The following is a 16618-nucleotide window of genomic DNA, read 5'->3' on the forward strand; positions in this document are numbered from 1 at the left end:
GCTCGCTGAGGAAAGGAGAGCAGGTGCACAGTGCATTACTGCACTCCATGCTAGTTGGAGCGCAAGGAAAGCACGCGCACTCGGAGCGCAAGAAAAGCAGGTGCACTCGGAGCGCCTCCTTGACAGAGCTGGGACGGGGTTGCTCGGACTGGGTGATTTCTGCATAACATCGGTCAGTGCACAGCAAGAGTATATTGCACTTATTTTTTCTGCGCAGATAAAGTGTCAGAAGAAAATACCCGATGCTTGGATATGCACGTATTTTTTCTTCACAGATAAATAACAAAAATTGTCCCAGGCATATAGTCACACCTTTATTTTTCACTCCCAGATATACACACACCAGAAAAGATTCGCTTAAGAATTCAGTACAGGAGCATGTTGAATTCTTTTCCAACACAGAAGCATAGACAATCGGAATAGACAAAAAAAATTTGAGAATCGAATTATAAATTTTCATGCACTAGATCAGAATGTTCAAAATCTTAGGCAACCATTGACACTGAGTGCAACTGGCTACCTATGGAGAAGTTACACCTCTCCAGTGTCAGCCAGATCACCAAACTCAGCCATCTGTCAAGAAAGAAGTGTTTCATGTTCGCAAACCTATCAAACTAGATTTCAAGTAGATTCGTCTTTCAAGCGAACTGAAAGGATAGCAACAGCATCACACATACAAGAAGGAACTTCAACAGTAAGTATGCAAGGCCAACCTGCCATGTCTACATTCACAGCATCAACCTTAAGTAAATTATCAGAGGCTTATGAATCACCAGTTTATTTGAGTTCAGCATGCACTTCTCATGGCATGATAAAAGAAAAAGTCAAAAGACATTACATGAAGCGTTCCAGAATATGCTCATAACACTTCATCCAGCATTATATCTGAGCACAAGTTTTGACAAAAAGAAGGCAAAAGCAACGTGCCCCACTCCATGCTAGCTGGCAGGTGCTTCAATACTCCTTCTTGCCAAAGTTTTTGCACCACAGTTGCGATGGGATTGGCCGGACTGGATGATGGGGGCGTTGCTGCATAAAAGCATTACAATTGTCAGAATTCAGAAATGTGACTTCCACAAACTATTGTAAAACAAAACTATGAGCAAATTAAGTCTTTCTACCTGCCTCTTAGCAACAAGGCTCAAGGCTGAACAAATAAGGCCAACTCTAGAATCTGATCCATATTACAAAGGCAGCAGGTCTGGTTGTATCATATGTGTAGATAATTTCAATCAAGAAGGTGTTTAGTTTAGCACGCAATCATGTTATTAGCCTGCTTTACGTAAAGTTAGTAATGAGAAATCTAAGATTGTTCTAAAAAGTGAAAAGAATAAATTTCAGGAATTGTCATACAGAATATCATATAACAGATACCCTGTAACCTTTGTGGCATGCTTGACAGGTGTCAACAAGAACTAGCACAAACGCAGTACATTTTTCCGGAGTACTGACTCTGCTCAGTTTATCATACCATATTATTCAAGGGAGCGACCCAAGCTCAGTTTAGCATTTCAAATAACACATGCTCATAGATACAATAGCAGCAACTGCCATTTAAGACTTGTGAAGCATCCAGCATATATAACAGTGACAAACCTCCATACATCCATGCAACAATTTCAAAAAAGTAAGTAAATTATGTACCCTAAGCCACACTAGGGTACCTATATGTCGAGGGAGAGCAGCCCATGCCTACTATAACTAGACTTAAATCCTTATGGCCCTGCTAGAAATCCCCAAATGCTCCATTTAACTTGCTGGTGTATGCTTTTTTCTCGAAATGATGTTTACATTATACTTTAACAAGGTCATAAGGTCGTCAATTCATTCAACTAACTTTTGTGGGTTTTCTAAAAGTGCAGGCACTAGATGGGCAGGAAGCAGGATGGCATCCAGTAGAATGGGTGAAAGAGGTTCAACCATGAGCGTAGATGAATTACAAGAAACACTTGCAGTGTTGGATGGTTAGCTGCATATTCAACAAATAGCTTGCATTCTGAAGTCCATTGTGTAGATTACTTGCACCAAGACTACCCATACACTTTCCCTGACAAGTGGGTTTTGTAAGAAATAGCAGCTCACCGGCTTAGGGACACAGGTGGCAAACGAGAGCGCTGGACCATGAATGCTTAGATGAAGTTCTTCAGAATCAGAAGCTAAGAGGGTGGGAGGACCAGTACACTGCCTCAATCGCCATTAGATGAACATATATTCTGAAAGTCAGAAGCTCTGTTGCTTAAAAATCTCTTAGCTGTTGGTTTTAGGAGTCTTTTGACATGTATCAGTGAAGCATGCCTGGTCTTAGCCTGCCTGGTTAAAATGTGATGAGCAAGTCGTCAAAATGAAAACAAGCATGCTCGTCACAATGTAACTACCGATCATTTCACAAAAGCACTTGCAGGGCTTTGCGCCCCCAACCCCATTATATAGCATTCTAACGAACCCACTCCAATAAGTAAAGACATATCCCCAAATTGTATTCCATGGCAAAACTAAATCAAAGTTAAGGGTACGTCCACCAGCATAACAGGTACTGCCCAAATATAACCCACAAGTTTTGAGTTTTACAGCCAAATGAAGAGCAACAGTACCCGATAAACGAATTAGCCATCGCTTCCACATTCGATATGCACGCTATGTACAATGAATAAGCTGTTCCTGGTTCCAACGATGAGAAATTTTACCAGCCGCATAGATACTCGTTGGCCACAGATCTAATCTCTAGGCTACAGTAGGGCTCAGCTCAAATCCTCAAGCCGCCAGGGAGGGGAAGGAGCAGCAGGGGCCGAGGAGGCTGGATGGCGGGGATGCGCATGTATACCTCAAGCTCCGCGGACTTCATGGCGATGGGGATGCAGACGAGGAAGACACCGAACATGGCGATGGCGGTGTTGCGGCGCCAGTGGACGGGGCGGCAGTAGGGCCCTCCCGTCATGCTCCACACCTTCTGGCGGAAGTCGCCGCCCCCGTGCCCGCCGCCATGGTCGCCTCCCATCGTCGCCGCCGGCGCTGCTCCTGCTCGGATTCAATCAGATCGGGGGTGCGAGGTGCCGGTGCGAACCTGACCGTGCAGAGCAGTGACTCGTGCGGACGGGTCGATGTCTCGATGGGGAATTGTGCTGTGGACGGCGTTTTTTCACAAAGGACCCTGCTGTTTTGTCTAATTGCATTACTGTACCATTTGGGGATTTTTGAAGGAAAAATAGAAATCCAGCTACTGCTGCTTGACTGATTATGTCCTTGCTCGAAATGCATGAACATGAAAAGAACGTTCAGTTTTCTTTGAGGTCTGGTAAATTCCCTAATTTAGAATATGAAATAAACTCATCAACTGCACCTACCACAATTGCCATTTCTGTCATCCAGCTTCAACTTTCAAAATTGTTACCATTTGAATCTCCATTAGACATGAATGCAGGTCCCAGCACTTTATGCAATACAAGAAAAATAAAGTAGAACATGTGTTTACGAATGATTGATTCAGAAAATAGATCGGTGTACGATGTCATCCCAGAAAAAAAATGCAATTTTACAAGTCCAACCTACCTATAATTGTCAGGATAGCATTCACTTTTGCATTGAGGCAGAAAGTTAAACAATTGATGGACAGCAACAAAGTTGTTCCTTGGCCAGGGCAACTTCTTTGCGGTAACAAAATGATAAATTTGTATACATAATACATGAGATTTGATTCAAGGAAGCAAGGCACAGTGAGACTACCCACTGTGGTTTTCTACTCCTGTGAGACCTAACAAGCTCGTTGCCTCTTCCAAAATTACATGTGTAAATACAGTAATACAATGATAGAGGAAAAGCACCGTAAGAAAGATGCACCAAGTCAACTTAAAGCTTCCAATCAGTTATCATCCATACTAGAACCTAGGAGGACTCGTTGGGATTCTTGCAGCTCCCTGCATAAGATTTGTACGCCGTTTCCGGTAATAAACAAATGGGCCGCTTACTAGCAGCATCCCAGCCATTATTACCTGCAAAAGAACATGCTTTGTGATTCATGCTAAAAACAAAAGGAACTTTTTATTGGATTCTCATAGACAAATGAAGATTGAAAAGAAAACAAGCCATCAATAGGATGTGGAATTTTAGTGCCGAAGGACCAAGCGTCTGGTAGAAAGGTTAAACACATGCTTTGCATTTTTAGGGTACACAGGCTGTCCTTTTTTCTGGAACCCTTCAATTTCGCAGGTATTTGAAATCCATATCAAACTGCATGGTCAAAGCACAAAGCTCTAACTGTCGCAAACTGAGAAGAAAAGGTCAGTGCGTGCGTTCTTATTTAAGGATGGGATTCAGAGCCCAGTTTTGCAATATAATAATATATGCAGGAACTGTTTCACTTCACCCTCCACCGGTTTTTCTCAGTCTGTTCTTCACTTCCTTTTTCTCTGTGGTATTAGCAATAGGAGAAAACTTACACTACAGCAAATAAATAATGCATGACAGACAGCCCTACCATCTGTGTACTAATAAAAGAGAAGTTTTATGATTTTAATACCTCAAAACCAAGAAAAGATAACTTCTCTTCACCCTCCAGTGGCACACAACTCCTGTAAGTAGTATAATGCTTTGGACCACCTGATGTGGATTTTGTGCCACCTGATTGGGATTTCGTGTCGCCTGATGTGGATGCATCATCCAATATCTTCCTCTGCTTGCTCTTGTTTCCTTCTTTTGTTACATTTTGTGCTTGTACACATTTCAAGGGCAGGCGATAGCCAGTTTCGCTGCAGCTGTACTTTTCATCATTCTAAAAAAATGGTGTGTTATTGTCAGGCCAGCATGATGGGAAAAAACTCAAGCATACCATTTCAGTTGTTGACACTAAAATGGTTGTAAACTGTAATCTGAACCCAGGCTAGATATCTGCTAAATGTCAACTCAATTAAGTAGATTCCAAAAAGCAGCAGCTTTAGATCTGTTGTGTTTGCTAGTGACTAGTGATGCAAGAGAGTAGATTCTGACTGTCTGCCACAATGCACATATGCTATCCAACTTAAGTTTCCTAGTATGATACTACAGATAAATGCATAAGCCCCAGCACTGGTAGTGCTTGGAAAGTTCATCTATATTCTGAGCAAATCATGGTCCATCATAAAAAAAATACCGATGTAAGAGAAGGCTGCCATTTTTTTTTGAAACAGATAAGACGAAAAATCAGCCTCACTACGCGCCCAAAGGAATCTAGGTTCGAATACATTATGGGACCATTATGAAGGTCATATATTTTCAATGCAAATCAATGTGAAGCTTGAAAAAAGGAGCCATTATTGATACAACAAAATTACCAAGTTGGAGGGAGTATAAGGGTGGTGATCAGAATTGATGGTTATAAGACCAATAAAGATAAGGTGAAATGTACAAGTACAAACCTTGGTTCAAGCTGTAATATCTTTTCTGAAAATAAATAACGTTCACAGGAAGATTGTTTTTGCAATAAAACTAACGTACTCATTTATATGAGGGAGTATAAGCTATGAATAATCAAATAACTGTAATAATTTTAACAACGAAGCATAATTAGCAATAACAATATTATCCTTATCTACCTCCCCCATACACCCTGAAGCAAAGTTGTACGTTACTAAGTCAAATAAATCCGTGAATCACTTAACCTAATTATCACTGTGTAAATTATTCAATGACTGAGAATAACTAAACATCACTAGATAATTAAAGCCTTCTCTCCATGCTACCTTATTTTGTGTTCATCTTTGTGGATGCTACCTCAATAGGGCGAGACACTCTGCATTTAAATTGCGTCCTAACTACAACCTAATCTTAACCACTGCCTGGAAACAAATTTACTAGGTAAAATAAATCGAAGTACCGAAAAGAACATATATTTGCAGCAAATAGTGCTCATATTCAGTTAACATTAAGCAAGATCTGCACTTTTCATGACAAACTTCTATAACTCTAACCCAGGAAAACGAACCACATAAACTACAACAGAAACAGAACAAGGAGAAATCACGCGATCCCCAAGTCCTACTGGAACGACGAAATCTAACACAATCTTCTCGTGTCACCTAACAAGATCGATTTTTCCCCCATGCGAAATCCCGATAGAATGCGTTCCTTTAGCCACAGAAGAAGAGAGAATCGCCAACCTTCTCAGAGTACTGGCAGGGGATGCAGGGCCCCGAGGGCGTGCACTGGTAGGAGGCGTTCCCCTGCGCCTCCACGAAGCCGAGCAGCGACCTCCGCGCTCCGTTGGCGGTCGATGCGGCCGCCGCCGCCGCAGCTGCTGCGATCGCCGGGGGAATCCAGCATAGGGCAGCCACGGTGACGAGGAGCAGAAGCAGAAGCCGCCACCGCCAGGAGGTCGCCGCCGTTGCCTTGTTCGCCATGGCTTCCGCGGCTGCCAGCTGCTCTCGCCGACCTCCCTTGGTGCGGTGGCGACGCGGTGGCAAAGGGGAGGTTGGACGCGCCCGGTAACCTGATACTTTTAAACGGGCACATGGATATTAACGGGTTCCCACCCGTAAACCCGACTTCATATCAGTAGTCGTGTCCTCCCCTCTTCTTCGTCTCTCGCAGGCCAAACGCGCCGCCGCCGCCGCCGCCGGCAATGTTCCGCCGCTTCCTCCCGCACCGCCGCCTCTTCTCCACCTCGTCAGCCTCGAACGCCACCCCGACCCTCTACTCTAACGGAACCACCCCATTCTACCTCCTCTCGTGGGGCCGTGGCGCGTCCGGCCAGCTCGGCGGCGGCAAGGAGGAGCGCCGCCTCTACCCATCTCCCGTCGCCCATCTCCTTCTCCCCGATTCAGACCCGCGACTCGCGCCCACCCCCGGACGCCTCCCTTCCGAGGGGGGAACGTCTGGCGTGGAGGTGGGGATCTCCTGCGGGCTCTTCCACTCGGCGCTCCTCGTCGAAGGAGGCGCCTGGGTGTGGGGCAAGGGCGACGGCGGCCGCCTCGGCCTCGGTGACGAGTCGTCCGCCTTCGTTCCCCGCCACAACCCCAACCTCCGGGACCTCCGGCTCCTCGCGCTAGGCGGCATCCATTCCGCGGCGCTGACCACCTCCGGTGACGTCTTCACCTGGTGAGGAAACTGCCTTATTGCTGATTTGAAAACTGCTCTTGAAAAGTTTAGTACTCCGTAATTAGATGTCTAACTGGTGGAAACTCCATGTATTATTACTCCATGAACGAATTGTGCGAAGAATGCATTGCATTTTGATGGATGTGGCTGCTGCGTCACTCAGTTTACTGTAGTCTGCAGGGGTTATGGTGGATTTGGAGCTCTGGGGCATTATGTATACCATAGGGAGCTTTTGCCAAGGCAAGTAAAAGGCCCTTGGGAAGGGAAGATAACGCACATTGCTACAAGTGGTGCACATACTGCAGCAATCACTGACTCAGGTCGGTCTGTTTCACTCTCAATGCTAAACTATAGTCTTGGATCATCTGATACCATCCTTTGCAATCAGATGGCGTAATGTCATGCCATTCTGGCCTCTTGCTATTGAAACTTCTCATCTTTGATAATTGCACTTTGTTGACAGGTGAACTTTACACCTGGGGTCGTGATGAAGGCGATGGAAGGCTGGGGCTTGGGAGTGGAGGTGGTCCAGGTGAAGCTGGCTCCCTCAGTGTTCCTTCCAAGGTGAATGCATTGCCTGTTCCAGTTGCTGCTGTAGCTTGTGGTGGCTTCTTCACAATGGCGCTGACTTCAGATGGGCAATTATGGAGTTGGGGAGGTTAGGCTGTGACTAAACATCATCTAACAACTCATACTTTCATACACATTACTGATAGTTATTGTTTTTCTCTGGATGGCATAGCAGTAGTCAGTGTTTGTTAGCATATCCAGACCCTTCATTTCATTGTCAGACATAGACTAGATGACTTTGTTCTTTGGTATTGTCTCTGAAGAGCAGTTAAGCTGCTTTCATTTGGCCACCCTGTAAATTGACCCATTAAGGTATCAAGCTAATATGAGCATTGACAACACATTCCTGAATGGATGTGTATCCATTCCTTCTCCAATTGTCATATCCTAGAATCTGCACCTTTTTATTCTGTTCTTTCAGGTTAGATGGCAAAGGAATGCATCCATTCATTTTTCTACTGTAGGAGAACTTATTATATTTGAGTTTTGGTTGCACCTCTCATTTAGTGATGTGCTGAATAATTACGTATTGTTTATCATTTCCAGCAAATTCAAGAATCTGCACCTTTTTATTCTGTTCTTTCAGGTTAGATGGCAAAGGAATGCATCCATTCATTTTTCTACTGTAGGAGAACTTATTATATTTGAGTTTTGGTTGCACCTCTCATTTAGTGATGTGCTGAATAATTACGTATTGTTTATCATTTCCAGCAAATTCAAACTTCGAACTGGGTAGAGGAAGCAATTTCAGTGATTGGAGACCACAGCTTGTCCCTAGTCTGAAAAATATCCATGTAATCCAAGTAGCATGTGGTGGATATCATTCTCTAGCTTTGACTGGTAAGTTATTAAAACCTGCAGAGTCTGATCTTTCATGAACTATTCTTAGAACTTACAGGCACCAATATAAATCCGCTGTATTTAAAAAGAGATTTGTTTCAGCTGTATTAACTATTAATCTCAAACTGCAGTTGTAGCAACACATTGGCTGTTGCACCAAAGCATTATATGAAATGTCTCACCACTGTTAAACTGTTTACAGATGAAGGTGAAGTTCTATCTTGGGGGCATGGTGGGCATGGACAACTTGGACATCCAACCCTTCAAAACCATAGAGTCCCACTTGCCATCAAAGCTTTATCTGAGGAGCGAATTGTCTATATAGCCTGTGGAGGATCGACCTCTGCTGCTATATCAGGTGAAATCTAGATAATTTTTCTCTTAGTTCACTACCCCATTGCTCTACTGGTTACTCTTGATATGTTCTTGGTCTTACTTACCTATTGTTTGTTATTTAGTCGACTAAAAATATTCTACAAAATAAGCTTGGTCTAGAAAAGCTAATAGATGTCTCTGCTGATGATCGGCAGGAAATGCCAGAAGATATACCACCACATGGTTACATGTAAACTGAATTAGATTCTGTATTTTGAATATGATTCCAGAGATAAAAATGTTATGATGTTGAAGAAACTATGTCTGTATATAGGTAACACACCCTGTAATTTAGATACAACAGACAGATGAAGTCACTTTCATGTCAGTTTGTGCTATCTTTTAGTTTGTTAAGTTAAAGAAGTCCTAGTGTATTTACGCTAGAGTACAGGCTGCTCAATTCTATTCTGATTCCCAGACATATTGCAGCGTAAAGGTACACTTCTTTGTGGCATGGGGTTAGTTTAGTTTGTGGATCTTGGGCTGCTTTGCTTTTATTGTAGTTCTACATCATGCATCCTATTAGATATATGCAGGTAATCAAATTTCCTCACTATAAGCAACTCACCTGAACTTATGTTTGCCTGGGCAGAGAAAGGTGACTTGTACATGTGGGGAAATGCAAGAGACTGCCAGTTAGGCGTCCCTGGTCTACCAGAAGTTCAGCCACTTCCCGTCAAGGTCAATTTCCTCAGAGACGGTGATGAAGATTTGGGACCTCCTCATGTCATCTCTGTTGCAATAGGAGCCTCCCATGCCATGTGCTTGGTCTCCACGCAACAAATTGAGAAATGACGCATCTGGGGTTTCTGCTTTGTCTACACTCTTACATCCAAGTTCGTTCCAGAGAGGATCCTGTTCTTTTCCGGTTCAATCCCGCTGTGCCTGTTGGTGGAAGCTGGAAAGTCCTGATGAGTTAAGTTCGACAACTGCAAGATACAATAAAAGCCTGGCCCATGCTGATAAAACCAAAGGAAAGGCTCTCTGGCTGTCTTATGTCCAGCTAAGACAACTGTAGTTGATTCAAATTCCTAAATTTTAGCACTGAAAGTTATATGGGTAGATGTTGTTCTAGGTTTTCTGTAGCACTGTGACACGAAGGGATGATACTGTGAAAAGCGTGAATGTACAACGTGTGCCCTCGTGAGTTCTGACCAAAGATTCATAGATTCTGTTTCTAGTTGAGATGGCCAGAAGTTGCTGTTCAATGAACCAACCAGTGTTTTATGCAAAGTTGCTGTCATTCATTTTAATACAGAGTTGTTGCTTGGTTTTCTTGCCATTGAGTTTAATACAGAGTTGTTGCCTAAATCGTCATCATCCATGCAATATTACTACAGACCAGAGCCAAATGCAGATTTGCAGAATATTGCCACCGCAATATGTGAAAGATAAGATCTTCGGACGAACGAGAAGAATGTGTGGACGCTGGCGCCTTTGTTCGTTCCCTCGCTTCGTCGTCTTTCGCCGCCGCCGCTTCCTTCTACCTCAGCCCAGCGCCGCAGCCCAGCCCAGGAGGACGGCGGGAGAGATTCCTCGTTGACTCGCTCCGACGTGGTCCGGCTCATCTCAGATTAGCTCTGGGGCTCTCCAGCCTCTCAGGTACTCTACTCCCCTTCACCTCCCGCCGGCAGGGTGTGGCGGCGCCTTGAGATTCTCCTCCTGCTTGCTGCCTGCTCGTGCTGCTTCAGTTCCCGCATCCTGTGACCCTTTCTTCGTGCGAATCAATCTTCTTGCGTTTCCAATTTTTTTTTAACAAAAACTTCTTGCGTTTCAAATTTAGGTGCGAATTGTGTGGCGAGTAGATTGGTTTCGTTCAACTTTTAGGAGCCTACTACGATCCATAAGGTTCAGGAAGTAGGGTATGGGAACATTACTTGCAATTGCTGCCTAACGATTCTGTTTCTCTGTCTCAGCATCCATCCCTCTACCTCTAGGCAAGTTAGGTGTTCCTGGCTTCCACCTGCTGTTATGCTCACTACCTTGTGGGCGCGTCAGATTGCTCATCTGCCCAAGTGCGCAAATTCAGGGGTAGCCTGTGCCCCTTCCTTCCTTGCTGTCACGCAGCCACCTCCCCAATTTAGTTTGGTTCACAGGGCGTCCTTCAGATCCCAACACAGCCAATTGACAAGCGCTGCAGGTTAGAAAGATCAGAGCTTTTTTGGTTCTGCTGACTTCCTCTGCCAATATTTTCAGTCGCCTAGACAACTTAAACAGAATCATCTGAAGACCCGAAAGCGGTCTTTCGAGTGCTACTAGAATGATTTTTTTTTCTATGTTTTAGGTCCTCTTATGGCTGAAAGGGAGTTGATTGGCAAGGATAAGCTTGTACTTAGAGGTTTGCAGTTTCACGGATTCCATGGAGTGAAACAAGAAGAAAAGACACTGGGCCAAAAGTTCGCTGTAGACGTCGATGCTTGGATGGATCTGAGCACTGCTGGTGAAACTGACAGCATATATGATACAGTCAGTTACACGGATATTTACAGGTAACCGCGTTCATGTATGTATAATCAGTGAACTGAGACTTTGATTATATTGACATATTCTCTTTCCTGACTTATGCCTTCATGTTAGCAAAGTCCTGATCTGTGTCCATGCTCCGCAGAATTGTCAAGGATGTGGTTGAAGGACCATCTCAGAATCTTTTGGAGTCAGTGGCTCATCGGATTGCAAGTGCCACATTGCTCAAGTTCCCTCAAATATCTGCTGTACGAGTTGAAGTTAAGAAACCTCATGTTTCTGTACCAGGAATTATCGACTATTTAGGTGTTGAGATAGTTAGGTATAGAAAGGACATGGCAGGAATTTCACCATGAGCTCCACTGCACTAGCATACCGAGGATGACATGTCCATGTTCAATCTGTCAATGGCGTCTCTGACTGCTCAACATTGCATTCCTTCAGATGTATATACTGCAACAATTTGTACTGAATGTTTGCTCTCAGAAGCTGTTCGGCTCAAAATTGATCTAGTTTTATTGGAATTGAAGTAGGCAATTAAGTTTTTTTCTAGCCAAAGCTTGGATGGAGATGAAATTCCGGCATTGGATACTTATTATCAGCCCGGTTGATATTTTTCATATTGCACCTTCCTTCCCTGATGTCTGGTCCGTGGTTCTGTAAATTTTGTACCTTCTTTTGTTCCATTCTATCAAAACTATGAGCAAATTGGAGCTGTCATGTGGGACCCAAGCTCAAATTTATTTATTGACATCAGAAATATCAATGGCAATGAAACTTTCTTGTACTTATGAAACCTCCATGAAACTTCTTGCACTGAGATTTCCTTGGCTGTTGCGCGTTGGCTGTGATACCTATGAAATGCCTCCAGCAATGTTCCGTTGGCTTGTTCCCCTCTTTTATTGAATACGAATACACAGACTGAGCCAATAATATCCTGTGGAAACCACCAAAGTCTTCTGAAGCAGGAGGAAAGTGACGTGGACGGTTGGGTTAGGTGATCCTTACCTTTCTGGTTCCCCAGAGGCTCTCAAGGACAGGTTGCCTCTCCAACCTTTTAGTTCCTTGCTTCGTCTCTACTCCTAATCCTGATTATTGCCTTGCCACTTTTTTGTGCTCTCCTGCTGAAGCTTTCTGAAACCACTACATCATCATTTGTTTCTGTCTAACATTTTGGGGGCATTGAGCTCTTCCAGCTTGCAAGGCCGGAGTCTTCATCAAGGCGCTTTCTTCACCATAGGAAGCAATGGTGCCGACAAATGGTGATGCTGCCGGACCAAGCCCCAGCCAGGATGGCTCGGCAGCCACCATGAAGAAGCGCAACAAGCCTCAGTGTAATCTCTCCTCATATAAAGAAGGGAAATTCTGTATTTTTTTTCTCCATCCGGAATTGTTGTAATTTGAGGACTGGGATGTTTGCTCCCATGAACAGGATGTAGGAGCCTACCTTGTTTTCTTACAGATTGTCACCAAATATGACTTGATGTGCTGCAAACTGGAAAACTGCCTTTCTGTCTCCAAGATTAGAGGATCGTGACTTCGTGATTCATAAAGCTAGAAGTAGCCTAAAAGTAGTTTATTTAATGGTTTTATCTTAGTGGTTTAAATTTGAAACAAGTACTTATCTCAGTATATTCTGTTGATTTTGAAGATCATCCGTTTACTCAGCAGCAGCTTCCAGCTTGCAAGCCTATACTGGCGCCTCAGACAGTAAGTTCAATTTAGTCATTGTACCTTATTTTTTTAGTTCTTTCTCAACATGAGTGTGGTTTGGAAATTCAATATGTGATGACTATCTCTAACTAACTCCGGGCGATCAGGTTATCCCTGTACTTTTGTTTGTGGGCATAGTTTTTATCCCGATTGGCCTTGGTTGCATTGCAGCATCAAATAGGGTAAGTTTTAGCTGTGATGCGCATTATATATATAATCTGTACTCTGAGCCCGGTTCTCAAAAATCAAATTTGGTGTAACTTACTGCTTTCAAATAGGTTGTTGAAGTGGTCTATCAATATGAAACTTCATGTGTACCAGGATACATGATTGACAACAAAATTGCTTATATCCAAAATCCTTCTATAGATAAGACCTGCACAAGGATTCTCAAGGTAAACGGTTATGATCTGAAAGTAAAAAAGATTTGAAACATTTTCTGTTCTCAGTTGAAAGAGAGTTTTCATAGGATGGGAGACTACCCTTTGAATGTAGGTTCCTAAGGATATGAAGCAACCAATCTACATATATTATCAACTCGACAAGTTTTACCAGAACCATAGAAGGTAAAAACGTGGCTGCTATTTTTACTGACAAGTTTCCATTTTTTCTATAAGGGAAGCTTTGTTGATCTTAGACAATTAGTATATTGAAGAAAAATATATTGGGAAGCACAGGTATGTGACGAGCCGTAGTGATAAGCAGCTGAGAAGTCCTAACGAGGTCAACAACACACAATCTTGCAAACCTGAAGCTACTGAGCATGGAAGCCCCGTTGTCCCCTGCGGACTCATAGCTTGGAGCTTGTTCAACGACACGTACAGCTTCGCTCGTGGCAACGAGGCGCTGATGGTTCACAAGCGAGGCATTTTATGGAGGAGCGAAAGGGAGGACATTTTTGGGAAGCAAGTGTATCCGAGGAATTTTCAGAATGGGACTCTGATCGGTGGTGGGACGCTTGACCCAAGAATACCTGTAAGTTCAACTCTCTTGTTCTGGTCTGTCAGTAAAGACTTCCTTATTTTTTTGAGTTTGGGTTCTAACTTTCAGTATTTGAAAATCCGTGATTCATATTCGTGAGTTGTAATTACCTACATTTTTATACAAACTTGAACAGCTGAGCAGGCAGGAGGACCTGATCGTCTGGATGCGAACCGCGGCGCTGCCAACGTTCCGGAAGCTGTACGGGAGGATCGAGGTGGACCTACACGCCGACGAGCTCATCACGGTGACTCTGCAGAACAACTACAACACGTACAGCTTCGGCGGGAAGAAGACGCTGGTGCTGTCGACCGCCGGCGTGCTGGGAGGCAAGAGCGACTTCCTCGGCCGCGGGTACGTGGTCGTCGGCCTCGCCTGCCTCGCGCTGGCGATGCTCCTGACGCTGCTCTGCCTCGCCTTCCCGCTGTGAGTGGCCTACTGATCCCCTGCCGAACATCAGCACCATTGATTTTCTGCGCACGAGTTGTTGTTCAGTTCAGAGGCTCCTCTGATCACAGCTCGTAGGCTCGTAGCTGCATTTGGAATGATGGAAATGGGTTCTGGTTGCAGGAGAGAGGAGCATCTAGCGCTGCGGTACCCTTTGTCCGGCGGACCTGCACGATGACCACGCATGTTTGCCTAGGATCATGTACAGATTGGAGCCGTTTCTTTTTCAGGCTTTGGATCCGGTTGGCGATTCCTTGCAAAGATCGGACGAAGAACAACAGCTATAGAGCTGCGTCGTGTATATATGCAATGCATCCGACAGATTGCAGCGCTGTATTTACACGCCGTTGCCGCGCATGCGGTTTGTACATGTCTGAAAATGATTTGCTTCCTGTACATTCAGACATGTTGGTTGGCTGCTTACAGAATTCAGGTCTTCTATGCACTGAGAGTGTTAAAAAAAACCACCACGTTCGTCGAGAGGAATCAGAAATTACCAAGTTAAATTGTTAGATTTTATGAAGACCTAACGATCAAGACTAACACAAAGAGTTCATATCAAATACAATTAATCTCTACATATTTCTAAAATGACTTCCTGAGACATCCATATTTGCTTCTTGAGCCAAAGATGGGCCATGTACTCCTTCCTCTATCGTCCGTCGCATGTCTCCATGTGAGGGTACCAAATCCGTGTGTGTGGATCGGACATTAGCGTGATGGCGCGGGACTAGGAGGACACTGCCTGCATAAATCGACTGCGAGTTAGCAGCACAAGTAGGGATGCAAGTTATATATATTTTGGATTATTGGGTTGACTTAAAAAGTTGATAAAATAAGCTAGAATGTATTCTACGTAAATAATTTAGGAAAAAAAATAAACTATAGTAGTATGTCATCATAATTAATTAGTTGATCAAAAAATAGGTACCCACTTACATCCACAGGTCTCTTCCTTCCAATCGATCGGTCAATAGCTGACATATCACGTAGCAGCTCATCGACCACGCCGCCGCCATGGATAGCCAGTACGTTGGCCTTCTCGCTGCCGCAGTGAAGAGCGTTTCTGTCATCGATCCCACGTTCTTTCCTACGCCGCAAGCGATCGGATCTCCATCGGCCGAGGCACGTTTGTAAGATTTGTGATTGCATCGCAGTCCCATACATCTCTTTTTTTTTTAAAGGAACAAGGCAGTCCCCAGAGATCTCGCTGCCATAGCTCAACGGCGAGGCATTGTGACACGTACCAGATCGCGGAGATGGCGCGTGAGGCGGAGATGGCGTGTCCGATGCCACGCTAAGATCTTTGCTTGAAAACCCACAGGTGTGCCGCGTGCGTGTCAGTGAACTGCGCTGAGCTCATGGATTGGATCGGAGGCAACGGCTGGATGGTTGATGAACGCCGGACAATTGCTATGGGAGGGCACTGCGCTGTGAGGTAGTGCCATCTGGAACGCAGGTAAACAAGAAATATATATAGACGGTTGTTCGCCGATGATCGAGACATATCCTGATACTGGACAAGATGAGTTTGGTATTTTCCTTGATAATACATATATTCATTGATTTCTGGAAGCAGGAGAGGCACAAACCACAAAGGTGTTGCTCCATTTATCAGTGAATGGCTATTGTCCTAGAGAGATGGAAATTCATCAAGGGCATTCTTCTGGTGAGGACAGACGTTATAATAATTAGTGTATCTGATCGAAAGAAGTTGCAACTAGAGAAAAACAGCCAAGGAGAACAGCAGCTGCCATTCTGAAGCTCCTCCGATCCAGATCTCCCAAGCAAACCTCTACTGCACCGGCGTGCTTGCGATCAAATCCAGGAAGGTTAAGGTCTTGAACCGAATTATCATGCATTCCTGAAGCTCCCTTCACAGTAGGCTTCTGAACATCTGAAACATAAGAGCAACTCCTGAAATGACGCGTCAGCAGGCAGACTCTCCATCAGCAGCCAAGCAGGGAAAAGATCCATGGGATGATAAGTAGGGGAAGTTGAAGTGATTCATCCGCTAGATATATCAGAATAATTCCATCATTTTTTTAACTAAGTAGAAGTTTCGTACTTGGAATTTGAGAACTTGCCTACCTAAATTAGATGCCTAATTTTTTTTCCGAAATACATGTACTCAAAAGTCATTTTCCTATGCATCTTTAGAATT

The 16618-nt window shown here is 44.1% G+C and overlaps 5 protein-coding genes across 9 annotated transcripts; 3 read left to right on the forward strand and 2 right to left on the reverse strand.

Moving 5' to 3' along the window:
• Window positions 1-674: 674 nt before the first annotated feature.
• Window positions 675-3111, reverse strand: LOC112882042. The gene is made up of 2 exons (XM_025947008.1): window positions 2822-3111; window positions 675-1029 (listed from the first exon to the last, which is right to left on the reverse strand). The coding sequence occupies exons 1-2, from the start codon at window positions 2993-2995 to the stop codon at window positions 955-957; spliced, it is 249 nt and encodes an 82-aa protein (XP_025802793.1). The 5' UTR covers window positions 2996-3111; the 3' UTR covers window positions 675-954.
• A 432-nt stretch (window positions 3112-3543) lies between these two features.
• On the reverse strand, window positions 3544-6497 carry LOC112882040. The gene is made up of 3 exons (XM_025947003.1): window positions 6129-6497; window positions 4514-4765; window positions 3544-3986 (listed from the first exon to the last, which is right to left on the reverse strand). The coding sequence occupies exons 1-3, from the start codon at window positions 6366-6368 to the stop codon at window positions 3873-3875; spliced, it is 606 nt and encodes a 201-aa protein (XP_025802788.1). The 5' UTR covers window positions 6369-6497; the 3' UTR covers window positions 3544-3872.
• Window positions 6447-10103, forward strand: LOC112882038 (ultraviolet-B receptor UVR8). The gene is made up of 6 exons (XM_025947000.1): window positions 6447-7065; window positions 7246-7385; window positions 7529-7723; window positions 8347-8475; window positions 8678-8833; window positions 9443-10103. The coding sequence occupies exons 1-6, from the start codon at window positions 6590-6592 to the stop codon at window positions 9643-9645; spliced, it is 1299 nt and encodes a 432-aa protein (XP_025802785.1). The 5' UTR covers window positions 6447-6589; the 3' UTR covers window positions 9646-10103.
• Window positions 10104-10262: 159 nt separating this feature from the next.
• On the forward strand, window positions 10263-12033 carry LOC112882041 (dihydroneopterin aldolase 2-like). Of its 4 annotated transcripts, XM_025947006.1 has the most exons (5): window positions 10274-10452; window positions 10634-10698; window positions 10767-10990; window positions 11135-11339; window positions 11459-12033. In XM_025947006.1, exons 3-5 carry the CDS (start codon window positions 10822-10824, stop codon window positions 11667-11669), a joined length of 585 nt encoding a protein of 194 aa, XP_025802791.1. In that variant the 5' UTR covers window positions 10274-10452; window positions 10634-10698; window positions 10767-10821; the 3' UTR covers window positions 11670-12033. The 4 variants fall into 4 exon arrangements, with proteins under 4 accessions (XP_025802789.1, XP_025802791.1, XP_025802790.1 ...); XM_025947004.1 differs by lacking the exon at window positions 10634-10698 and having other exon boundaries at window positions 10263-10452; XM_025947005.1 differs by having other exon boundaries at window positions 10274-10698.
• Window positions 12034-12229: 196 nt separating this feature from the next.
• Window positions 12230-14899, forward strand: LOC112882039 (ALA-interacting subunit 3-like). Of its 2 annotated transcripts, XM_025947002.1 has the most exons (9): window positions 12230-12353; window positions 12510-12647; window positions 12965-13023; window positions 13134-13208; window positions 13305-13421; window positions 13522-13592; window positions 13704-14001; window positions 14144-14433; window positions 14578-14899. In XM_025947002.1, exons 2-9 carry the CDS (start codon window positions 12560-12562, stop codon window positions 14630-14632), a joined length of 1053 nt encoding a protein of 350 aa, XP_025802787.1. In that variant the 5' UTR covers window positions 12230-12353; window positions 12510-12559; the 3' UTR covers window positions 14633-14899. The 2 variants fall into 2 exon arrangements, with proteins under 2 accessions (XP_025802787.1, XP_025802786.1); XM_025947001.1 differs by lacking the exon at window positions 12230-12353 and having other exon boundaries at window positions 12360-12647.
• Window positions 14900-16618: the final 1719 nt, after the last annotated feature.

The sequence above is a fragment of the Panicum hallii genome, chromosome 2 (assembly GCF_002211085.1).
Source record: "Panicum hallii strain FIL2 chromosome 2, PHallii_v3.1, whole genome shotgun sequence".
Lineage (NCBI taxonomy): Eukaryota > Viridiplantae > Streptophyta > Magnoliopsida > Poales > Poaceae > Panicum > Panicum hallii.